The sequence below is a fragment of the Scyliorhinus canicula genome, chromosome 7, assembly GCF_902713615.1.
Source record: "Scyliorhinus canicula chromosome 7, sScyCan1.1, whole genome shotgun sequence".
NCBI lineage: Eukaryota > Metazoa > Chordata > Chondrichthyes > Carcharhiniformes > Scyliorhinidae > Scyliorhinus > Scyliorhinus canicula.
The window spans coordinates 197,428,090-197,453,109 of record NC_052152.1 but is presented as its reverse complement, the minus strand read 5'-3'; the positions used below and the strand labels follow the sequence as shown (position 1 = coordinate 197,453,109).

The window sequence follows — 25,020 nt, the reverse complement described above, 5'->3', positions numbered from 1 at the left end:
ATCAAAAGACTCTCATCCTGCTACAGGTGAGCAAAGTCTTAAGTGTCTCCAAAATTACCCTTTCCTGTTAATAATAATCATTATTGTCACAGGTAGGCTTACATTAACACTGCAATGACTTTACTGTGAAAAGCCTCTAGTCGCCCGTTCGGGTACACGGAGGGAGAATTCAGAATGTCTAAATTACCTAACAAGCACGTATTTCAGGACTTGTGGGAGGAAAACAGAGCCCCAGGAGGAACCCCACGCAGACACAGGGAGAACGTGCAGACTCCGCACAGACAGTGACCCAAGCGAGAATTGAACCCGGGACCCTGGCGCTGTGAAACAACAGTGCTAACCACCGTGCCGCCCAGAAATCTGCACAAGCCAGTTCGGATGCTTAGCAATTAAGGGCAGACCTGGCAGATTTGAAGTTCTCCAGGGCACAGGTGATGATTAAGCAACGAGCTGGTTCATTAATGACATTTTGAAGAATGTGTGTTGTGATGGGAAGCTGACGACCTGCACAACTAACTCCAGATATTGTTGCAGGCCAAAATCCCAATGGGATCTGACGGCACAAGCAGGGAACCTTGTCCAGTGGCCAAACCTGGAAAGCTGAGTGATTTTGGTGAGTTAAACTTTAGTAAGTCAGAAGGTCCAGTTCAATTCAAGGGCAGGTGACAGGAACGTCATCCATTGGATTTTACCTGCCCCATCCCATCTTCAAACCTGCCAGTAGGGGTGCATAAAATCCAGTCCCTTATTGGGCTAACAGAGGGGCACAGATTTCTCAGCAGTTGGTTTTGCAAACTCTTAAACATGATGCTGGATTTGATACATTTGTATGTCCATACATATGTTCCAATCTGCTTTCATTACCCCTCTCCTAAAAAAACCCATGACTCATCATCCTTAAAAACTACTGCTTCAAGTTCAATGTCTCTTTATTTTTATATATAAATTTAGAGTAACCAATTCATTTTTTCCAATTAAGGGGCAGTTTAGCGTGATCAATCCATCTACCCTGCACATCTTTGGGTTGTGGGGGCAAAACCCACGCAAACACGAGGAGAATGCACAAACTTCACACGGATAGTGATCCAGAGCCGGGATCGAACCTGGGACTTCAGCGCCATGAGACAGCAGTGCTAACCACTGCGCTACTGTGCTGCCCTCAATGTCTCTTTCTTCTCAAGTCCTTCCATGTGTTGTTGACTCCCAAGTCCATGCCCACCTTTCCTGGAACTCTGTGAGCGCGATTTTCCCGAGTTACGAAAACGCGGGAAGCTGGCATCAAAAACGGGCGCGTTTGACGCCAGCCTCCCCCCACCCCCCCCCCCCCCCCCCCCCCGCCGACCGGGAACCGATTCAGCTCCCCGGTCGGGGCTAGCATCGCGTGGCCGTGAACTCCGGCATCGCGGGCTTAACTATTTTCGTTAAGTGGGTTGCGGGACCCACGCAGATACAGAGAGAATGTGCAAACTCCACACGGACAGTGATCCGGGGCCGGGATCGAACCCAGGTCCTCGGCGCCGTGTGGCAGCAGTGCCAACCACTGCGCCACCATGCCGCCCTAACATGGCAGACTAATCAGAAAAGTGAGATCTCAAGCAAAAAAGGCTGGATCCAAAATTGGCTCAGTGACCGGAAACAAAGGTTAATGGTCAACGGATGTTTTCGCAAATGGAAAACAGTTTGCAGTGTTGTTCCACAGGGCTCAGTGTTGAAACCTTGCTGCTGTTGTATTGTTGCTCGTTCTGGGTGAGTGTGCTTAACACTCAATTTGGCTCTGTTTCATTACTTAGCTTCGGAGTCGCCAGGTATCGTTACGATACCGCCACAAGTTTCAAGGTCAAGTTCAAAGCAATAAAACCATACACCAATTAGTAAGTTCAAACAAATGAGTTTATTATAATACAATTATAAACTACTCATGCACACGCTAAGATGACTAAACTATTCCTACCACAAAATAGACCAATACTTATCTGAATAAGGAACTGCCGGATCAGGGGACAAGGCCTCTTGCTCTGCACTGGTCCGCAGACTTCAGGTTGGTACAGGTTAAAAAGTGGTCAGGAGTGTCTATCTCTGGTAGCGATCGTTATGAGACACTTACTTGCTGGTGGCTGCTGTCCGAACCTCTCTCTCTCGGTCAAGGTCTTCTTCGGTAAAGGCTGGTCGAGAGGGCTGGTCAAGAGAGGAGGGCTGGTCAAGAAGAACAAACTAAGTTTGGGACCTGTCTTTTATAGGTCCTAGGGCTTCGCGCCCTTTTGGGCGGACCCTCTATCTGCTGGGGATCGATTGGGTCTCTTCCCAATCGATTTGTTTGAATCCCCCCAATACTGAGGCTGTCCCTTGGCTACTGGGCGGGCCTTCAGGTGCTTTGTCTTCGAACCCCGCTGGTGCCGGGGTGTCTGGCTTCCCATACAATGTTGCAATCACTTCCCTATTTGTGGCCATTGTCCCTGGGATCGTTCCATTACTATGTTAACTGTCCCGGAGATTGCCTCATTAGTATGCGGAATGTTTGTTTCGGTGCTGTCTGCTCTCTTAGCAGACAGAATACACAGTGGCTTGTTGCAGCCTGCTTGTGCTGCAAACTTTGTCCATTTTACCCTGCAAGCTTTGCGTTCCTCCATTTTGTATTGAGGGAAATGGCCAACTTCGGTGGTTACAGTATATATTAATGATTTAGACTTAAATAAGGGAGGTATAATTGGCATATTTGCAGATGACACAAAAATTGGTCATGTTTTTGGTAGTGAGGAGGGTAGCTGTCGACTTCAGAATGATATAATAGTTTGGTTGAGTGGGCAGAGAAGTGCCAAATGGAATTCAATCTGGAAACATGTGACGTGATGTATTTAGGGAAAATAAACAAAGCAAAGGAATGCTCAATAAATGAAAGATATTGAGAGGGTTGATGAAGTGAAAGTCTTTGCTGTGCATGTCCACAGGTTCTAGAAGGTGGTTGGACAGATGGACAAGGTGGTCAAGAAAGCATATGGAACACTTTCCTTTACCGGTTGAGATATTAAATGCTAAAGCAGGAATATAATGATCTAACCATATAAAATGCTGGTTAGGCCACAGCGGCATAGTAGTTAGCACTGTTGCTTCACAGCACCGAGGGCCCAGGTTCGATTCCCGGCTTGGGTCACTGTTTGTGCGGAGTCTGCATGTTCTCCCCGTGTCTGCGTGGGTTTCCTCCGGGTGCTCCGGTTTCCTCCCACAAGTCCAGAAAGACGAGCTGTTAGGTAATTAGGGCATTCTGAATTCTCCCTCTGTGTACCCGTACAGGGGCTTTTCACAGTAACTTCATTGCAGTGTTAATGTACACCTACTTGTAACAATAAAGATTTTTGTTTTCATTAATCAAGAGCTGGAATTTTGTGTACAGTTTTGGTCACCACATTACAGGAAGGACATAATTGCTCTGGAGAGAGTGCAGAGGAGATTTACAAGAATGATGCCAAGGCTTGAAAATTGCTGCTTTGAGGAGAGATTGGATAGGCTAGGGTTGTTTCCCTTGCAACAGAGGCGGCAAAGAGGTGATCAATTTGAGGTGCACAAAATTATGAGGAGCCTAGATAGGTGATGGGCCATCACTCATACCACCACAATAGGCTAAACAGGAAAAAAATGTTTCCCTTAGCTGAGGGGCCAATTACCAGGGGGCATAGATTTAAGGTGATTAGTGGAAGGATTATAGGGGACATGAGGAAAGGCTTTTCACCCAGAGGGTGATAGGCGTCTGGGAATCACTGCCGAAGTAGGTGGTTGAAACTGAAATGCTCAACTCATTTAAACGTTACCTGAATCTGCATCTGAAGTGCTGTAACTTGCCAGGTTACAGACTAGGTGCTGGAAAGAGGGATTAACATCAATGGCTAGTTTCTTTTTTCTCTATTTTGGCCTTCACAGACCTGATGGCTGAATGGCCTCTTTCTGCACTGTACCTTTTCTATGGTTCCTTAAGTAAGGAGACAAATACTCTACACAGTACTCCAGATGTGGGGGTAGATTCTCCGCAGCACCGTGCTGAAACCGCGTTTGGTGCGGGGCAGAGAATCGATGTTTGCGTGGGAAACGTGCCCAGCGCCGTTCACGCTCATGCATGGATTACATGGCGCAGCTGGGAGGCCATTGACAGAGGGGGAGGAGGGGGGCCTAATGGGCGGCCGAGGCAGCGATCAGGTGGCTCGTATACACGGGCGGGCGCAATCTTGGGGGGGGCTACATTTTTAATGTCGGTCCGCCAGCTGAGTCCGCCATTGCATTCGGCGCAGCTGCTCCAGGCCCCCACCATGCGCATGCACGGACTCCCGAGCAGAGGTGCGGGGGCCCGTATCCACAGCCAGAGCTGCGAGAAGCACTCTGGGGCCCTGCCAACCCCCGGCAGGTAGGAGAATACCTTTTGACCTTTTTTAAGGAAAGTCAAGAGTGCAACGCCAGCATTTTTATGCCGGCATGGGGACATAGCCCAATTTTTGGAGAATCCAGCCCCTGGTCTCACCAGTACCCTGTACAACTGAAGCATAATATGCTTCTTTTTCATTCTTGCTGCCAAAATGGACCATTTTGCATTTGCCCACATTATACACCATTTGCCAGATCTTTCCCCACTCATTTAACCCATCTGTTGCAGCCTCCTTAAGTCCTCCACAACTTACATTCCTATCTACTTTTGTGTGATCTTCACCAAATTTAACAACCATGTCTTTGGTCCCTTCATCTAAGTCATTTATATAAATTGTAAAAGGTTAAAAGGTCCCTGTACCAGGAAGCAGTGCCTGGTGATATACCATCAATTGGGCGCGAGACACGATGAAGATCCAAACTGTGGCTTTAATCAGCTAGTTGTTAGCCCGGTGGTCGACTACAGAGACAGGCCGACCGCCGGGAACTCTGGGTACTTATACCCTGCCTCGGAGGCGGGGTCTACTTGCCTCTCGACCAATTGGTGAGCAGTCACATGACTAGTCCCAGCCAATCAGACGAGAGGCACATGACCAGTCAGAGCCAATGGGAAACCAATGCTCTGCACCAATGGCAGTGCTCCCATTCATACCACCACACCTGGGTAGTGCCCGACAGAGTGCTGGGGTGAACTTGTTTATTCGCTCTGCGCTGGGGTGACCTTTAAATATGGCCCCGACCCTCAACTGTTTTAAGTTTCTGGCGGTGCTGGCAAATCAGAAGCTGCCCCGCCAGCGTACATCGTGGAACGCATGACTTTGAGATTTGTTTTCTATGTGTTGCACCGTATGGCTTCAACGCCACTTTTCCCACCTGGCATTGGCCTTTGCTGATATTGGAGAAGATACTGGCCTGTGATTTGAATTTTGCCATGCAGGCTGGTTAGGGCCATCTGCCAGGGAGTTCTCGACCACAGTCCACTGCAAGCCGACTTTCATTAGTCAGTATATGATTTGGGATTCTTACAGTTCCATATGCTATAAATTTGGTCTTATCAGCAACCTTGTAAACACATCCTGAGCCATTTGCCCATCAGGTAAGCATGATGCTGAAATAGGGCACATCCTGCGGGATAATGGCTACACCGATCAGCTCATTTTACGCTGTATATCGCGCAGACTTATAAATGGGCTGAAAGCAATCACTTTTTGGCCCTGAAAATATTTGCCCAATCTACCTCAGATTACCCTGAAAGTGCAAGGTAGCTCAGAAATCTGACCAAAGCTGAAGCTGGCTGTTTCACCCTGTTACTGTACAGTAGCAACACGAGTGATATTCGCCACTAAGAGGATGCTACTGTCGAGCCAAAAAGATATTCTGCCTATCACACAATTGAGTAATTGTGGTACATGAATTTCAGTGCTACTGTGATGCTGGGTATGTAGGCCATATGTCCCAAAGTCTGATGGATCATTTCAAACAACATGTCCCAGCCCCTGTTCACAATGGGCAAGATACAGACCGTCTCCAACTTGCCCATACCAACTCAAAATACAGAGTCTAACAGATGTGATTCCTCAATTGGACAATATTTGCGAAATAATCCTCAGTGTGCCAAGAATTACACTTACAAACAATTAAAGATTGTCAGTCGGGCAGCCGGTGACTAGTGGTGACTAGCCGGTGACTAGTGGTGTGGCTCAGCTTTTCACAATATATATCAGTGATCTGGAAGAAGGAACTGAAGGCACTGTTGCTAAGTTTGCAGATGATACAAAGATCTGTAGAGGGACAGATAGTATTGAGGAAGCAGGGTTGCTTCAGAAGGATTTGCACAGGCTAAGAGAGTGGGCAAAGAAGTGGCAGATGGAATACAATGTGGAAAGGTGTGCAGATATGCACTTTGGAAGGAGGAATGGAGGCATTGACTATTTTCTAAATGGGGAAATGCTTAGGAAATCAGAAGCACAAACGAACTTAGGAGTCCTTGTTCACGATTCTTTTAAGGTTAACATGCAGGTTCAGTCTGCAGTTACAAAGGCAAATGCAATATTAGCATTCATGTCGAGAGGACTGGAATACAAGACCAGGGATGTACTTCTGAGGCTGTATAGGACTCAGACCCCATTTGGAGTATTGGGAGCAGTTTTGGGCCTCATATCAAAGGAAGGATGTGCTGGCCTTGGAAAAGGTCCAGAGGAGGGTCACAAGAATGATCCCTGGAATGAAGAGCTTGTCATATGAGGAACGGTTGAGGACTCTGGGTCTGTACTCGTTGGAGTTCAGATGGGTGAGGGGGGATCTTATTGAAACTTACAGGATACTGAGAGGCCTGGATAGAGTGGACATGGAGAGGATATTTCTACTTGTAGGAAAAACAAGAAGCAGAGGACACAATCTCAAACTAAAGGGACAATCCTTTAAAACAGAGATGAGGAAGAATTTCTTCAGCCAGAGGGCAGTGAATCTGTGGAACTCTTTGCCGCAGAAGGCTGTGGAGGCCAAATCACTGAGTGTCTTTAAGACAGAAATAGATAGGTTCTTGATTAATAAGGGGATCAGGGGTTATGGGGAGAGGGCAGGAGAATGGGGATAAGAAAAATATCAGCCTTGATTGAATGGCAGAGCAAACTTGATGGGCCGAGTGGCCTAATTTTGCTTCTATGTCTGAGGGCTCACAATGTGGATTTGTGTGTGCTGGATATATTAATACAGCTGTTTAGCTCAGTTGACTATGTTACAACTCCCTTGAGGCCTCTATACCCTTCCCCCTTTCACCTCAGTATGAACACCCCGGTAATTGATGGTGGAGTTTCCCCTTAACAAGGGGGGAACTCTCAGTATAAAAACCCTTCCATAAAAGCTCCTTCCATTCATCTGAGGAAGAAGCTGTGCTCCGAAAGCTAGTGATTCGAAACAAACCTGTTTGACTTTAACCTGATGTTGTAAGACTTCTTACTGTGCTCACCCCAGTCCACCGCAGCATCTCCACATTATAAAAACCCTGACATTGGTGCAGGTAAAGGGAGGGTGGTCCTGCCAAGAGAGGAGCTGTAGCTTTGTGATTTTGTGCATGCCATAACAAACCATTGTTCATTCCTATCTTAGCGTGCGTTCCTGCGTCTCTTCCGTTGGATTCCACAGACTAGACAGCTGGTTTGTGATGCAGAGCAAGGCGCGGGTTCACTTCTCGTGCTGGCTGAGGTTATTCATGAGGGCCCCACCTTCTCAACTTTGCCCCTTAACTGAGGTGTGGTGACCCTCAGTTGAAATCACCACCCGTCAGCCCTCTCCCTCAAAGGGGAAAACAGCCTCTGGTCATATGGAACTATGGCAACATTATTTTATATTAATACACAGGGTCCTATTCTTTGTACACACATTGCAACAGTTTCAGTTCAAGAAAATAACTCATTTTTCAAGGCAATGGCTTGACCAACCTAACAATGCTTGGCAGTTAATTGTCAGTCACCATCAACTGGTGTATTCTCCATGGCAATGCCTCTACCAACCAGTGCCTACTTGGCAACCCATCAGCACTCTCATGCAGTATAATTTGTTGTTTTCCCACATATTGTTTTTTATTTTTCATCCATAGGGGCTTCGCTGGCTGCTCATCATTGGCCCTGAGGGCATTTACAAGTCAACCTTCTGGAGTCACATATAGGCCAGATAAGGATGGCAGATTTCCAATAATCATTAGACTTTTAATTCCAGATTTTTATTGTGTTTGCATCTGCCCTGGTGGGATTCGAACCCAGGTCCCCTGGGTTTCTGGTTACCAGTCCAATGATAATACCACTGCCTCCCTGTTTTGTGAAATGTTGAGTGCAGGGTGAAAAGCTTTGATATGTCTTTTTTTTCAGCAATACTCAAATATGGTTCAAAAAGCTGTCATGATTCATATCATGATTTTCATTACCACTCAATATCTTAAAGTGTTTACCAGCCAATGAAGTACTTTTGAAATGCAGTCACTGTCATGATGTGAGAAATCTGGCAGCCAATTTGCACACAGCAAGCTCCCACAAACAGCAATGTGATAATGACCATATAATCTTCCTCCTGTGATGCTGTTTGAGGGATAAATATTGGCCAGGACACTGGGGATAAACCCACAGCCGTGGGGTCTTTTACATCCACCTGACAGGGAAGCTGGAGCCTCAGTTCGACATTGCATCTGAAAGACCAGCACGGTAACACAAGTGGATAGCACTGTGGCTTCACAGCGCCAGGGTCCCAGGTTCGATTCCCGACTTGGGTCACTGTCTGTGCAGAGTCTGCACGTTCTCCCAGTGTCTGTGTGGGTTTCCTCCGGTTGCTCCGGTTTCCTCCCACAGTCCAAAGACGTGCAGGTCAGGTGGATTGGCCATGCTAAATTGCCCTTAGTGTCCAAAAAAGGTTAGGAGGGGTTATTGGGTTATGGGGATAGGGTGGAAGTGAGGGCAGACTCGATGGGCCGAATGGCCTCCTTCTGCACTATATGTTCTATGCATGTACCACGGGCTGGATTCTCCAATCCCCCGGCAGAGTATTTCTCGACGGCGTGCTGTTCCCTGTTGGCGGGATTCTATCTTCCCGCTGTTTGTCAACGGGATTCCCCATTGAAGCCACCCCATATTGCCAGGAAACCCATGGGCGAGGGTGAGCTGCCGGTGGGAAAGGAGAATCGCAACAGCCGGAGAATCCCGGCCCGCACCTCTGACAGTGCAGCACTCCCTCAGCACTGGACTGTCAAGTCAGCCTTAATGGGAATGGGACTTTGAAGTCAACCCTGACCCATGTGATGAAAGGCCACTCTGCTCCCGGCTGACCCTTGGCTGTGTGGAGCTATTTGTGAATAGTTTTTTGGCAGACCTGTTGCAGAATGGAGCAACATTGCTCGCCCCGGTTGAAGAAGCGCTGAGCCTTCCTCACCGACAGAGGGGAGCAGTGGCTGGGTTAATCCTTGGCCACTGCTGGATCTCTCTCTCCGGCAGTTGGCTCTTTGTGTCTCTTCCATTCCTTTGAGCGTTATTCCTCCTGTTGAGCGGCAGGATCAGATTTCACATCCGCCACACTATTCAGAGGCTGGGGTGGAGGTTCCTTCACTCGGCGCTGCCAGCAACACAAGTCTTGTCCTCGATATGTAACAAAAATGGCTGAGAGGTAAGAGGGATCCGACTTTTAATGTTCTCACGTTGCATTATTTTTAAAAAAAAATAACTTTTAACCTCTCGCAAGTTTGGAAGTTGGAAAACTGCCGGCAAAACTTGGGAGGAAAAAATGCATTTGACGCTCAGGATTTTTTTTTGTGCCGGGGGCTTTGAAATAAAAGCAATCCTGAGACTTGGGATTTGTTTCAATGTGTCTAAAACGGCGAACGGATTCATTGTTCTTGGATTTAGAATTGGGGGGAATGTTGTGCCGACTTTATTTCTCCTTCCCATAAGCTTTAATGCCTTTTGAAAAACTCCGATGGTTTTTTTGAACAGTGAGTGTTGAATGAATTCCTGCTTGCCCTGCGAGTTAAATTACTCCGAAGGTATCCAGCAATTTTGTCTCCTACTTTTTTCTTTTGTTGCAATGTTAGCCACAGGAGCCTCTCTGCCTGTCCCTGCCTCTCTCTCTCTCTCCTCTCCCCAGCCCTCGCTTCCCAGCGCAATCTGTTACTTTGCACACATTGTTAAACCCCCATCCAGCCCCAGTCCTGCTCGATTACGATCTGCTGCAAAGTCGCAGTCGGATCGTTTGTTTAATTAGTTTGCGAGCAGGATGTTTATCCTCAAAGAGGAGCCGTTTCTAATTAGGATGGAAAGCATTTCTTGTCTTTCCGCCCTCCTATTGGGGGGAAATTTCGAACAAAAAAAAATTGTACATGGGGACAATTGCCTGTAATCTGCCTCCACAACGCCGGGCATTTGATCCCAGGCTTTTATCAATAGGCGCCTCCAATAGCTGCAGTTTTCATGTGGGCGACTGATTGACAAGGGAGCGAGAAAACATCAAGCTGCTGAAATCATTGCATTCGAATACAAATTGTCGAAAGAAATTGCCACTTGGTGCTTTTTAAAAAGCAGGTTTGATATGAGTGATTGTGTCTGATTCATACCTGGTGATGTTTCTGTAAAGTGATTACCATTACCATTGTGGGGGGGGGGGGGGGGGTGGAAGGTGAACCCATTCTGCCTGCTCACAAACCTGCTGTGACCTGCCCTGAAGTGTGACATGGTAAATGTATTGTCAGTGTGGTACAAATGAATAGAGAGACCAGATCTCGGGTTCAATTCGTTGATTTCAACTGGGCTTGTGATTAAACTAACACTGTTGACTGCAGTGTTCCCAGGATAGAGAGAACAAGTTCCTCGTTGGCAAACAGGAGCAAGCTTGCAAGTAATAAGTAATTCTGGGCAGATAGTGTGTGTATGTGGGGATGTGTGGGCTCCTGAGAGTGAGGATAGGGTTCAGATCGTTGGTGATTGTAGAATTTACAGTGCAGGAGGCCATTTGGCCCAGCAAGTATGCCCCGGCCCTTGGAAAATGCGCCCTGCTTAAGCCTATGCCTCCATCCTATCCCAGTAACTGGGCCTAATCTTTTGGACACTAAGGGACAATTTAGCATTCCATTCCACCTAACCTGCACTTCTTTGGACTGTGGGAGAGTTAAGAAGAGCGAGGAGAGGACAAGAAAAGTCGTTGGCGGATAGGATCAAGGAAAACCCTAAGGCTTTCTATAGGTATATCAGGAACAAAAGAATGACTAGAGTAAGATTAGGGCCAATCAAGGATAGTAGTGGAAAGTTGTGTGTGGAATCAGAGGAGATAGGGGAAGCGTTTAATGGATATTTTTCGTCAGTGTTTACACTGGAGAAAGACAATGTTGTCGAGGAGAATACTCGGGTACAGTCGACCAGGCTAGATGGGATTGAGGTTCACAAGGAGGAGGTGTTAGCAATTTTAGAAAATGTCAAAATAGATAAGTCCCCTGGGCCAGATGGGATTTATCCTAGGATTCTCTGGGAAGCCAGGGAGGAGATTGCAGAGCCTTTGTCCTTGATCTTTATGTCGTCTTTGTCGACAGGAATAGTGCCGGAAGACTGGAGGATAGCAAATGTTGTCCCCTTGTTCAAGAAGGGGAGTAGAGACAACCCTGGTAATTATAGACCTGTGAGCCTTACTTTGGTTGTGGATAAAATGTTGGAAAAGGTTATAAGAGATAGGGTGTATAATCATCTTGAAAAGAACAAGTTGATTAGCGATAGTTAACACGGTTTTGTGAAGGGTAGGTCATGCCTGACAACCTTATTGAGTTTTTTGAGAAGGTGACCAAACAGGTGGATGAGGGTAAAATGGTTGATGTGGTGTATATGGATTTCAGTAAGGCGTTTGATAAGGTTCCCCACGGCAGGCTATTGCAGAAAATATGGAAGTATGGGATTGAAGGTGATTTAGCGGTTTGGATCAGTAATTGGCTAGCTGAAAGAAAACAGAGGGTGGTGGTTGATGGCAAATGTTCATCCTGGAGTTCAGTTACTAGTGGTGTACCGCAAGGATCTGTTTTGGGGCCACTGCTGTTTGTCATTTTTATAAATGACCTGGAAGAGGGTGTAGAAGGATGGGTTAGTAAATTTGCAGATGACACGAAGGTCGGTGGAGTTGTGGATAGTGCTGAAGGATGTTATAGGATACAGAGGGACATAGATAAGCTGCAGAGCTGGGCTGAGAGATGGCAGATGGAGTTTAACGCGGAAAAGTGTGAGGTGGTTCGCTTTGGAAGGAGTAACAGGAATGCAGAGTACTGGGCTAATGGCAAGATTCTTGGTAGTGTAGATGAACAGAGAGATCTCGGCATCCAGGTACATAAATCCCTGAAAGTTGCCACCCAGGTTAATAGGGCTGTTAAGAAGGCATATGGTGTGCTAGCCTTTATAAGCAGGGGGATTGAGTTTCGGAACCACAAGGTCATGCTGCAGCTGTACATAACTCTGGTGCGGCCGCACCTGGAGTACTGCGTGCAGTTCTGGTCACCACATTATAGGAAGGATGTGGAAGCTTTGGAAAGGGTTCAGAGGAGATTTACTAGGATGTTGCCTGGTATGGAGGGAAGGTCTTACGAGGAAAGGCTCAGGGACTTGAAGTTGTTTTCGTTAGAGAGAAGAAGGCTGAGAGGTGACTTAATAGAGACATATAAGATAGTCAGAGGGTTAGATAGGGTGGACAGTGAGAGTCTTTTTCCTCGGATGGGGATGACCAACACGAGGAGACACAGCTTTAAATTGAGGGGTGGTAGATATAGGACAGATGTCAGAGGCAATTTCTTTACTCAGAGAGTAGTAGGGGTGTGGAACGCCCTGTCTGCAACAGTAGTAGACTCGCCAACTTTAAGGGCATTTAAGTGGTCACTGGATAGACATATGGATGAAAATGGAATAGTGTAGGTCAGATAGGCTTCAGATGGTTTCAAAGGTTGGCGCAACATCGAGGGCCGAAGGGCCCGTACTGCGCTGTAATGTTCTATGTTCTAAGCCAGAGGAAACCCGCGCAGACACGGGGAGAAAGTGCAAACTCCACACAGTCACCTGAGGCCAAAATTGAACCTGGGTCCCTGGAGCTGGGAGGCAGCAGTGCTAACTGCCGTGCCACCCTGTGATGCTTCACAAAGAACAAAGAAAATTAGAGCCTTCGGCCCTCCAAGCCTGCACCTACCATGCTGCCGGCAGAACTAAAACCCCCTACCTTTCCGGGGACCACATCCCTCTATTCCCATCCAATTCATGTATTTGTCAAGACATCCCTTAAAAGTTGCTGTCATATTTGCTTTCACTACCTCCCCTGGCCTCGAGTTCCAGGCTCCCACCACGTGGTGAACAGTTTGGCAATGCTTATTGGTGAGATTGGCACAGAAAGCATGGCTGGTTAAGCAAAGTTGGTGGGGGGCAACAGTCGTGGAACCCAGTGTGACTCTGAACCAGCAGGGAGGAGGAAATGGGACTGTGCTGGAGGGAAATCTTCCCAGGATCTCAAAGGTTGCTTTGAGATGAGATAATGTGTACATAGTGCTGGAAGTGGTGGGGGGGGGGGGGGGGGGGGGGGGGTGGAGGGGGAGGGGGGAGGGGGGTTGGGGGGGGGGGACTTTTCTTGAGCTAACCTATCAATTTTAAGCATAATAAGGTGCCTGAGGTTTAATTGTCATGATGATGGCATATGTGAATAAGGTGCTGGTTGCTGACTGTCGGAAAGTACCCGGGGGGGGAGCCACATTCTGGGTGATTCTGTGATTCATTTGACTTGAGATATTGCAAGTTACTTTCCATCAGTTCCTCTCTCCTCTCTTCCCCCCCCCCCCCCCCCCCCCCCCCGAGTCAACAGGGGTGGTGGAGTGGGGGTGGGGGGGGTGGCTGCGGAGGCTGCGGAGAGGGATATAAACGGTTGCAGTCCCACATTGGAATTCCCAACATTACCAGTGGCTTGAATTTTCTGGATCCCAAAGGGAAGCATATAGATAGCAATGCATCCACAAAACCTGTGTTCTGAAAGTTGGGAATGTCAGGAAACAATACTTAAGAGTACGGTCTTTAACATAGAAGCATGTTCTGGTATACGGAGGGGAGAGGGCGATTTAGGATGGAAGAAAATGCTTTGTGTGATCCACCATGAAGAATATCTTCACAGTGATACACTTATTGCCACCCACTCCTCCCCCGGGGGTTACTAATTGTCACTTTGTGGGGGGATGGGAAGAAACTGGGTGTGGATGCACAGGATCAGAGTCATACTTAATTGCAGGGCCTGAATGTGCTTGAAAGAAAGGACAGTCATTTCTGTGCGCGAGTGTTTGTTTGTTTCAATGCTGAATGTGAACATGTCTCATCCTGACTGTGACATTTGAGGTTGAAATGTGAATAGAAAAGTCACTCCATCTTCCTGTTGGTTATTTTGTCAATTTTCTTTTTATTTGTGAACTCAACTGGTTGAATGTGGCTCAGTCAAATTGCCGCTATTCAATTGAACCTTTCTTGGCCCCCTGTATTTCTCAAACCACCCCCCCACCCCTCCCCTCCCCATGCAAGGACTAGCTCTGATGACACATGTAGCATCTGACATGCATAATTAACAATTGAATAAAGGGAAAATTGGTTACATTGGAGCCAGCAATCTGATGAGGTTCCCCATGGTAGGCTTATGCAGAAAGTAAGGAGGCATGGGATAGTGGGAAATTTGGCCAGTTGGATAACAAACTGGCTAACCGACAGAAGTCAGAGAGTGGTGGTGGATGGCAAATATTCAGCCTGGAGCCCTGTTACCAGTGGCGCACCGCAGGGATCGGTTCTGGGTCCTCTGCTGTTTGTGATTTTCATTAATGAGTTAGTAAATTTTCAGACGATACGAAGATTGGTGGAGTTGTGGATAGTGAGGAGGGTTGTTGTCGGCTGCATAAAGACATAGATAGGATGCAGAGCTGGGCTGAGAAGTGGCAGATGGAGTTTAACCCTGAAAAGTGTGAGGTTGTCCATTTTCGAAGGACAAAGATGAATGCGGAATACAGGGTTAACGGTAGGGTTCTTGTCAATGTGGAGGAGCAGAGAGATCTTGGGATCTATGTTCATAGATCTTTGAAAGTTGCCACTCAAGTGGATAGAGCTGTGAAGAAGGCCTATGGTGTGCTAGCGTTCATTGAATTTAAGAGCCGTGAGATGATGATGCAACTGTACAAAACCTTGGTAACACCACATTTGGAGTACTGTGTGCAGTTCTGGTCGCCTCATTTTAGGAAGGATGTGGAAGCTATGGAAAGGATGCAAAGGCGATTTACCAGGATGTTGCCTGGAATGGAGAGTAGGTCTGACGATGAAAGGTTGAGGGTGCTAGGCCTTTTCTCATTAGAACGGAGAAGGATGAGGGGCGACTTGATGGAGGTTTATAAGATGATCGGGGGAATAGATAGAGTACACAGTCAGAGACTTTTTCCCCGGGTGGAACAAACCATTACAAGGGGACATAGATTTAAGATGAATGGTGGAAGATATAGGGGGGATGTCAGAGGTAGGTTCTTTACCCAGAGAGTAGTGGGGGCATGGAATGCACTGCCTGTGGAAGTAGTTGAGTCGGAAACATTAGGGACCTTCAAGTGGCTATTGGATAGGTACATGGATTACGGTAGAATGATGGGGTGTAGATTAATTTGTTCTTAAACTCGGACAAAGGTTCGGCACAACATCGTGGGCCGAAGGGCCTGTTCTATGCTGTATTTTTCTATGTTCTATGCTGTTTGCAGTACCTTACTTTGTACGAGATGGGCTACTGCTTTTACTAAATTACAATGGGATTGCACTTCAAAGGTCAGCATCTCTCCATTTACAAATGGTGATGCTTACAGAGCAAACAATCCGCTTCATGTGGGGTGTTTTATATGGCGCAGCTTTCCTGAAGGCAGAAGAAGCCAATCCTTGAGAGCCAGGTTCTGCCGTAAGTGCTGACATGAAACTCTAGGAGTCATTGTGGGTTATTATTTTTGGTGGTGCCACCTGTTGCCAAGCCACTGTAGCCTCTGGTCATGGTGGTGCTACATGCTAGTCCACAAGAGGTGCCCACATTTATTTGTGTCATCATCTAGTGACTCCCAAGTGTGAGAATCAATGTTTAGGGCCTTCTAAGTCATGCTTTCATTGCCAAGTGGAACTTCTGGTTCAGGTTAACGCACCATACAGAAAGTCCTTGGGTATGTGATCATATTTGGTCAACAAAGCTGTCTCTGCTAAAAAAAAAACGAAACCATGTTGCACCAGCCTGACAACAGAGGAAAATAGCGAGGCCTCCTGTAGGCTGGCATACATCTTCATGGTGACCAATGGCTTTCCAACAGGTGCCAATGTAGAAAACAACACTTGGACGCTTCATGTGTGGAACTTGTGGCAGATCCTCGCTGTCCAGGTTTGGTCTTTTCAGCCATGTGCTAAGGATTGAAAGGTGCCAAATAATTGCAAGTTTTTACTTCAAGGGGGCAAGTGTTGAGTTTGAATTCCAGGTTATTCTGTCGACATTTAAAATTAAATCAGCCCCCTTTATCCAGAATCTTGGAGCGATGAATAAATAATTTTCTTGTGATTTGACTGAACAAATACTGATGTAAAAAATGTGTCCAAAGAGACCAGTGAGCTCTTGGTCTGGGCAAAGTAAGCTGATTGTGGCAATTGGATGCACCCTACCAGGCTAGGGAGAGAGAAGCAAAAATAATATAACTGAATTCCTGTTTTAAAATTGCATGAATTTTACTTCATAAGGAAACTATTCAGCCCATTGTGCTGATGCTGGTTGTTCTTGAATTTTGCTTCTTCCACTTCCATTGTCTTTCCAAAGCCATTATGGATTTTGCTTCCACCACCACTTTTAATATAATCTTTATTGTCACAAGTAGGCTTACGTTAACTCTGTAATGAAGTTACTCTAGTCGCCACATTCCGGTGCCTGTTCAGGCACACAGAGGGAGAATTCAGAATGTCCAAATTACCTAACAGCGCGTCTTTCAGGACTTATGGGAGGAAACCGGAGCACCTGGAGGAAACGCTCGTAGACACGGGGAGAACGTGCAGACTCCACACAGACAGTGACCTAGCCGGGAATCGAACCTGGAACCCTGGTGCTGTGATGTTTTGGTGGCCATTGCCCATCAAAGTAAACCCATGCCTAATAATGAATTGACCGTATACTCCTAACCTCCACCTTTGTTCTCTTATCTTAAACTTGTGCCCTCAAGTTCTTCACTTGAGGTATCTACTGTACTTACTTTATGAAAAATTTTGTTTAATCTTCTCCCTCCTGGTGGAAAAGGGCTCTGTTTCCCGTGTCTGGTCTCACCTTGGTGAATTTTCTCTGTAATCTCTCTCCCTGGCCTAGACTCTAGAAGCTGCGTGCAATATTCTTAACCATGATCCAACCAATGAAAATAGAGCAACTCGCTTTTGTATGACACTTTCAGGTCATGCCAAAATATTTCCTCAGAATAAGGGGCAAACCATTTAGGACTGCGATGAGCAGAAATTTCACTCGGTAGAGAATCTTTGGAATTCTTCGTCCCAGAGTGTTGTGGAAGGTCAATCTTTGATCATGTTCAAGACCGAGATTAATAGATTTCTGCATTCTAATGACATGAAGGGGTATGGAGTTGGAGTGGGAAAATGGCATTGAGGTAGTTGATCAACCCTGATTTAGTTGGACTGTGGAGTAGACCTGAGGGGTCTGAATGGCCTGCACATGTTCCTATGATGTGTGTAGACATGGCAACCAGTTTGTGCACAGCAAGATCTTCAATTTGTTCATTTGTGAGTACTCTGTTCGAAGACAGATGTTTGACTCTTTCCTACCTCCTGTGCTGGATTTCTTGGCAGTTTTTGTCAGTGGTGGTTTGCCATTGCCTTCCTCTCTCAAGGACCGGGAAAAGGGGTAGGTCCTAAGTCTACCTCAGCTGTAGCAGGGTCAAATTTGTGCTACTGACGTTATTCAGAATCACAGCCTACATCTAGCCAACTGAATGGCTTCCTTGCGAGGCCAGCAATTGTTGCCTATATGTGCCTTTTAGAAAATGTTTGAGAAAATTCTAATTGCAGTGGGCAATTTAAGGGTTGAAAGCATGGAGATAGAATGTGTTTGTTTTAAAAAGAAAAATCTGTTCTGCAGGGCCTGGGTGGTTTTAGCAGCAGCCAATGAAATTGACAAAAGAATGTGTTTTTCACTCTGGGCTAATGTATAGTGGTTGGCCTGGGGAAGTCCCTGAGGAGTTAATGTGCTTTGCAGCCTGCAGAGATAAGTTGTTTTTCATCTTGGGGAAATTAGGTCATTGCTGGGCGGGGCCAAGGAAGGCAAGAGAGACATTTAGAAAGCAATAGAGAGGCAGTTGGTGGAGGAACTTTGGAGAGAGACTTTGCCTTCTGATCTGCCTGATGCTGAGTCCACAATACTTTCACAGTAAGATAGATTGAGACTTGTATATTTTTTGTTTAATGGGAAATGAGTAGTGTTTCAGGTGTAAATTGTAAGCTGTTCTTTTTGGGTGTGAAGTTAACATTTAATATTTAGCCCTTGTCCTAAATGGTTGTGCGTTTGGAAGGTGTTGCCTAAGGAGCCTTGGTGAGTTCTTGCAGTGCATCTTGTAAATGGTACGTATGCTGCTACTGTGCATTGGTGGTGGAGGGAGTGAATGTTTGTGGAAAGAGTGCCAATTGATCTGAATTTATTTTTTAAAAATGCTCTCTTGATATCAAGGGCCTTGTATTTTGCACTGATGTGTTGTGCTGCCCCATCATTGGGGATATTTGTGGAGCTTCTTGCCTCCAGTGAGTTGTTCAATTGTTCACCACTGGATGTGGCAGCACTGCAGAGCTTAGATCTAATTCGTTGGTTGTGGGATTGCTTAGCTCTGTCTATCACTTGCTGCTTATGTTGTTTGACGTGCAAGTAATCCTGTGTTGTAGCTTCGCCAGGTTGACACCCCATTTTTCGGTACGCCTGGTGTTGCTCCTGATATGCCCTCCTGCTCTCTTCTTTGAAGCAGGGTTGATCCCTTGGCTTGGTGGTAATGGTAGAGTGGCGGATATGCTGGGCCATGAGGTTGCAGAGTGTGGTTGAATACAGTTCTGTTGCTGCTGATGGTGCAGAGCGCTTCATGGATGCCCAGTCGTGAGTTACTAGATCTGTTCTTGATCTATCCCATTGAGTATGATGGTGTCACACAACACAAAGGAGGGGATCCTCTGACTCCTGAGCCACCCTTGCTAAAGGACATTGAAGTCCCCATTCAGATTCCCCATGCCACCCTCAGTGCCTTCTCCAAGTGGTGTTCAACGTGGAGGAGTACTGATTCATCAGCCGAGGATGGACTGTTTGTGGTCATCAGCAAGAGGTTTCCTTACCTATGTTTGACCTGAAACCTGAGACTTCATGGGGCCCAGAGTCAATTTAAAAAAAAATTTTTTAGAGTACCCAATTAAGTTTTTCCAATTCAGGGGCAATTTAGCGTGGCCAATCCACCTAACCTGCACATCTTTGTGCTGTGGGGGTGAAACACAAGCAGACATGGGGAGAATGTGCAAACAGTGACCCAGAGCCAGGATCGAACCTGGGACCTCGGCACTGTGATACAGCAGTGCTAACCACTGTGCCACTGTGCTGAGTCGATGTTGAGGACTCCCAGGCAACTCCTGACTATACCACTGTGTCGCCACCTCTGCTGGGTTTGTCCAGCTGGTGGGACAGGGCAAAACCATGTTTGGTGATAGTGGTTTCTGGAACGTTATCTACAAGGCGTGATTCCATCAGTATGTTGGCTGTTGCTTGACTAGTCTATGAGACACCTCTCCCAGATTTGGTACAAGCCCCCAAATGTTAACAAGCAGGTTTGCAGGGTTGTGGGGCTGGGTATGCCGTTGTCATTTCTACCTTTTTCAAAATTTGAAGTACCCAATTAATGTTTTTCCTCCAATTAAGGGGAAATGTAGTGTGGCCGATTCAGCTACCCTGCACATCTTTGGGTTGTGGGGGTGGGGGTGAGACCCACGCAAACAAGGGGAGAATGTGCTGTGAGGCAGCAGTGCTGACTGTTATGTTATGTACTCTGTGATAACACAGGCTGCAACTCAATGCAGCTTTGACCAAAAGATACTCCAGACTTTGAAGTAAGTTCAATGCAATTTTTTGAACCATTAGCACAGTTCTCTGAGTTTGACTCTTCTGATAATCTTGCTATAGTAACTCAGTCTAACTAACCAGTCTGCTCTAAGCCACGTGGTGGGTATGATGCTTCTGATCTGTCCCTGTCCCACTCTCAAAGTGTTGCCTGTGGAAAGAGACAGAGCATGTGTGCCCTGTCCTTGTATAGGGATTGTGTGATGCCCCCTTGTGGTAGTGTCACCTCTGGGTGTCTTGACTGCCTATTGGTTGTGTCCTATTCCATGTGTTCATTAGCTGTGTGTCTGCATGTCATGATGTCTCTGCTGTTCCCTCTAGTGTTTACTTACTCGTAATGTATTTACATTAACCCCTTGTGTATTTACAGTAATGCATATCACCACACTAACGACTACGTCACTGTGCCGCCCAGTTTCTATCTTAATGAATGAATTACGTTATCTTGAGGGATATTCATTGACTGGGGGATCTCCCCTGCTCATGAAATCTTATATCAACCGTCGATGTGCAGCTACAGTCTCGGTTTAGTGTCCCAACTGAAAGTAGGCACCGCAAGTGATCTAGTAGTCTCTCAGCACATTATCATCTTGCCCCTATTTATAGTCAACGACCTTTGCTGGAATGGGTAAGAACAGGATTTGATTCAGCTGTGAATACTGGGCTTCCCGACACACCAGCTGCCGCGCACCTGTTCAGGTATGCACACGTGGGGAAAAGTCCGTTGGTTATGGTGCCAATGGACTGCTATTGCCCAAGAGACCATTCAGGCTCAACACCGCTTCCTATCTTTGTAATCTCCTCACCCCCCACAACTGAGATATCCGAGCTCCACTAATTCTGGCTTCCTGAGCATCCACAATTTTAAGTACTCCAACTGTGGTTGTGCCTTCACTTGCCTGTGTTCCCAGCTGCCTCGGCTTTAAGCTCCCGAATATCCTCCACATCTCTTCCATATAATGAACTCCTTAAAAACCTGCCTCTTTGGTCAAACCGTTGATCATCAATGAGCTGGTTGTTGGTAAGCGCTGCTTCACAGAACTACCAATGTCCGTCACGTTCCTGATGAATTGGTACAGGCTAAAGGCAGGGATGAATTTGTCCTTTTTGAGGACAGCACCACATCATGGGGCAATTTGCCACATTCTTTGGTAGGTGTCAGCTTTTAGCTGTACTGGAACAACTTAGCAAGGGATATGGTGAGTTCGAGAGCACAGGCCTTCAAGCACTTCAGGCAGAATATTGTCAGGGCCATGATCCTAATAGATTCCATGGACTATCTGTCATCTTGCAGAAGGAATGGAAAACATTTAATATAAAAATGAGGTATGTGCTGTCTTGATCATTTTAACCCCCCCCAAATTTCTTATGTTGAAGGATCAAATGTTAGAGGAAAATGCATTGATGCCACTTTGCTCCTGGTGGTTTGGATTCCAAGATACCATAGAGCAGTTAATGTACTTTTAAAAAATAAATTTAGAGTACCCAATTCATTTTTTCCAATTAAGGGGCAACTTAGCATGGCCAATCCACCTACCCTGCACATCTTTGGCTTGTGGGGGCAAAACCCACGCAACCAAGGGGAGAATGTGCAAACTCCACACGGACAGTGACCCAGAGCCGGGATCGAACTTGGGACCACGGAGCCGTGAGGCAGTAGTGCTATCCACTGCGGCACTGTGCTGCCCTGCCGCAGTTAATGTACTTAAAACGTAATTTCTGAACCGCTGAGCTGTAATTTTAACCTATTAACTTTGACTCTTTTTTAAAAAAATCAGCAGCAGAATCTGAGATCTAGTTTTTATTAATGTGCAATTCTGGGCATCAGGATAAAGGGAACTGCAGTTGGTTCATGTCAGTGTTAAGAGCTGGTTCACGGTTGTAGATATCCCTTAATCTGACACTGATAAAAGAAGCTGCTGATGACTGCTTTGCAACGTGTTGCTAGGAGCCATGTTCATTATTAACAGTAGTTGAACAGAACAATGTAATGAAGTAGCTACAACTAAATGAAGCAGAATCTTGCTTCAGAAATTAAACATTTTGGGTTCCCCCTTCTTGCCTCTTGGATTGTAATCTGGCTTTAAGAATACTGGCAACTTTCCTGTGGGAGCCCAGTTGCTGATTGGTGGTGTTCGGCCAATAACCACATCCACTTTCCCATCAGAATACACGACAAAACTTGACCTTGTATTTTTTTGTTCGCCCCTCTTCCACCCTTTGCTTTGTCCTGACTGAACAAAATAAGCTTCTGGCAGAGGTGAGGAGCTGAACTTGGGTCTCCAGTCTGTATATCTTGATGTCATGCCAAGCTCTGCCTTTGCTCAGACCATTAGGAAACTTGGTTTCTTCTTTGTGGTGTTAACAATTAGTTTCCAGCCTACTCCCATGCATATGAGTATTGCCAACTGTAAAGATTGTTTCTTTTTAATAATTTATCTGTGATATGTGGGCTGATCAAGGTTATGGAGTGATGTGTGAATATCTCTTTAGACTGCTGCATCCCTTGCACACAATGCAATGCATTCATGTAATCGAATATTGAGTTACTAGTGACAACGAGGAGTTGTGCCAAAGCAGCACAATATATCTACCATATTTTCTTTCAGCTTCAATGCTTCTCACTATCTCTGGCTATGTGCTGAAATTCACAGGATATTTTTGAAACTGAGTGGCTGTCTTTTGATCTTTCAGGAAGTAGTGAGTTAAATGCACATTTTTTTTTCTATTTGAACAGAAAAGGCAATTGGCCAGAGTGGCTGGCCTCTTACAAATGAGTGTTGTTGATGGCTGAGCCACATGGAGTAGTGTAGGGATATAGCTTGATATTAAGTCATTGATGTCGCCCCCCCCAATTGGCGTGACATTTTCTGAAATCAGCCTTGTAACACAATTGTTATTTGATGGTGGTGGAGAGTGATGGGAGATGGCAACACAAGGGTAATGTCACTGGGTTCAAAACTGAACAAGGGAGTTGGTGGAATTTCAATTCAATTAAGAAATCTGGAATTGGATGCTAGTCTCCGTAATTGTGATCGCGACGACTACCATGGATTGTTGTAAAAAATCTATCTGGTTCACTGATGTTCCTTTTAGGGAAGGAAATCTGTCGTCCTCACCCGGTCTGGTCTACACAGCAACCTGGTTGCTCTTAACTGCCCTCCGAAATGGCTTAGTAAGCCATTCAGCTCCAGGACAACTAGAGATGGGAACAAATGCTGGCCTTGCCAATGACAACATGCCAAGGAAAGAATTGTGAGGAATGTAGGGATTTCAGATGTATTGTATTATATGTATTTTGTGCAGTAAGGGTTTAAAGTTTGAGTTAGTGTATATGTATGACTGCTGCAGTAGTGTTTTTGAAGTATCCTGGTTTGAAAGCTTTTGAGAGCTAGAGGTGAAATTAAAGCATCGTGGATTTTTGTTTGGATTAAGAGGGTTCCCTGTAAGGGCAGTATGGTGGCGCAGTGGTTACCACTGCTGCCTCATGGCGCCGAGGACCCGGGTTCAGTCCCGGCCCCGGGGTCACTGGTGGAGTTTGCACATTCTCCAGTGTCTGCGTGGGTCTTGCTCCCACAACCCAAAAAGATGTGCCGGGTAGGTGGATTGGCCACGCGAGAATTGACCCTTAATTGGGAAAAGGAATAATTGGGTACTCTAAAATTTATATTAAAAATTCAGGGTTCCCTGTGAGTATTTAATTAGAGACATTGTGTTTCAGCTTGGGAAGGTGATGTAACAAATGGGATGAGCAAGAGTACAGGACATTTCAGCAGAGAAACAAAAATTGTTCAGTGGGTTTCTGGAAGTCAACCCATGAAGACCGTTTTGAAGACAAGACTTCAACTAGAGATCCTGCATAGTTCTGACAGGATTCAGATCTATCTCTTAAAACAGTCTCAAAGAACATCTCTTAAGCAAGTATGCCTGTGTCTGCTAACTATTTTAAAAAGTGGATGTTGATCTGAGATGGTTCTGTTTTAATGGAAGTAAAGATAGCAGTCAAAGGTTGTTAGAACATAGAACAGTACAGCACAGAACAGGCCCTTCGGCCCTCGATGTTGTGCCGAGCAATGATCACCCTACTCAAACCCACGTATCCACCCTATACCCAACAACACCCCCCCCCCTTAACCTTTTAGGACACTACGGGCAATTTAACATTGCCAATCCACCTAACCCGCACATCTTTGGACTGTGGGAGGAAACCGGAGCACCCGGAGGAAACCCACGCACACACGGGGAGGACGTGCAGACTCCGCACAGACAGTGACCCAGCCGGGAACCGAACCTGGGACCCTGGAGCTGTGAAGCATTTATGCTAACCACCATGCTACCGTGCTGCAGTTGTTGTGTCACTGATTAGAATTGTTTGTGGGGTGGGGTTTGTGCCCAGGGGATATATTATTGAAGTTAGATGTTTAAAATTGTTAAAATTATAAATGCCTCAATAAAACATTTTCAAAAAAAAAAGTAATTGTGGGGTAATTGTAAGCTATGTTCTTGTATGATGTTAAAGATATTTTAATACTGTGTTCGTGATAAAGTTTGTCGTAATATACCATATCCCTACTTTGGCGTGAAATCACTCCTGAAGCGCAGTATATTTTCCCCACAGTCTTATAAAATATTGGGGTTTCTGTCCAGTATCCTAGCCACTGTTGGGGTCTGCTCCGGGATCGTAATAGAATTCAGAAAAGAAAGATTTGCAGTGGTGCTCTGCCTTTGTTATGCCAAAACGTCCCAGTCACTTCACCAGGGATGGAAGTCGTTCGAGTGAGAAGGAAAAGATGTTCCCCATAGCAAGTGCGGACCAAAGGCATAGTGGTAGGTTTCGGGAGTTTTTTTTAATTGGAGGTGGGGTGGAGGAGAGAAATGTTGAAAGAGTTTGGGTTGCAAAGGCTAAAGTTTCTACTGTTAATTTAGAGGGGGGGGGGCAGCACAGTGGCGCAGTGG

The 25,020-nt window shown here is 46.1% G+C and overlaps 1 protein-coding gene across 4 annotated transcripts in view; it reads left to right on the top strand.

Annotated features, from left to right (window-relative positions):
* The window catches only part of LOC119969682 (rho GTPase-activating protein 39-like), a 246,893-nt gene that overhangs the window by 57,864 nt on the left and 164,009 nt on the right, over nucleotides 1-25,020 (top strand). The window contains exon 1 of one of the 4 annotated variants that reach the window (XM_038803652.1): nucleotides 9,363-9,555. The exons of 1 other annotated variant lie outside the window; for it this stretch is intronic. In XM_038803652.1, the coding sequence (XP_038659580.1) occupies nucleotides 9,545-9,555 (11 nt within the window). In that variant the 5' untranslated portion in view covers nucleotides 9,363-9,544. Of the gene's footprint in view, nucleotides 1-9,362; nucleotides 9,556-9,655; nucleotides 9,932-10,070; nucleotides 10,467-25,020 lie in introns of those variants that run through there. 2 more of the 4 variants (XM_038803658.1, XM_038803655.1) reach the window with 2 other exon arrangements.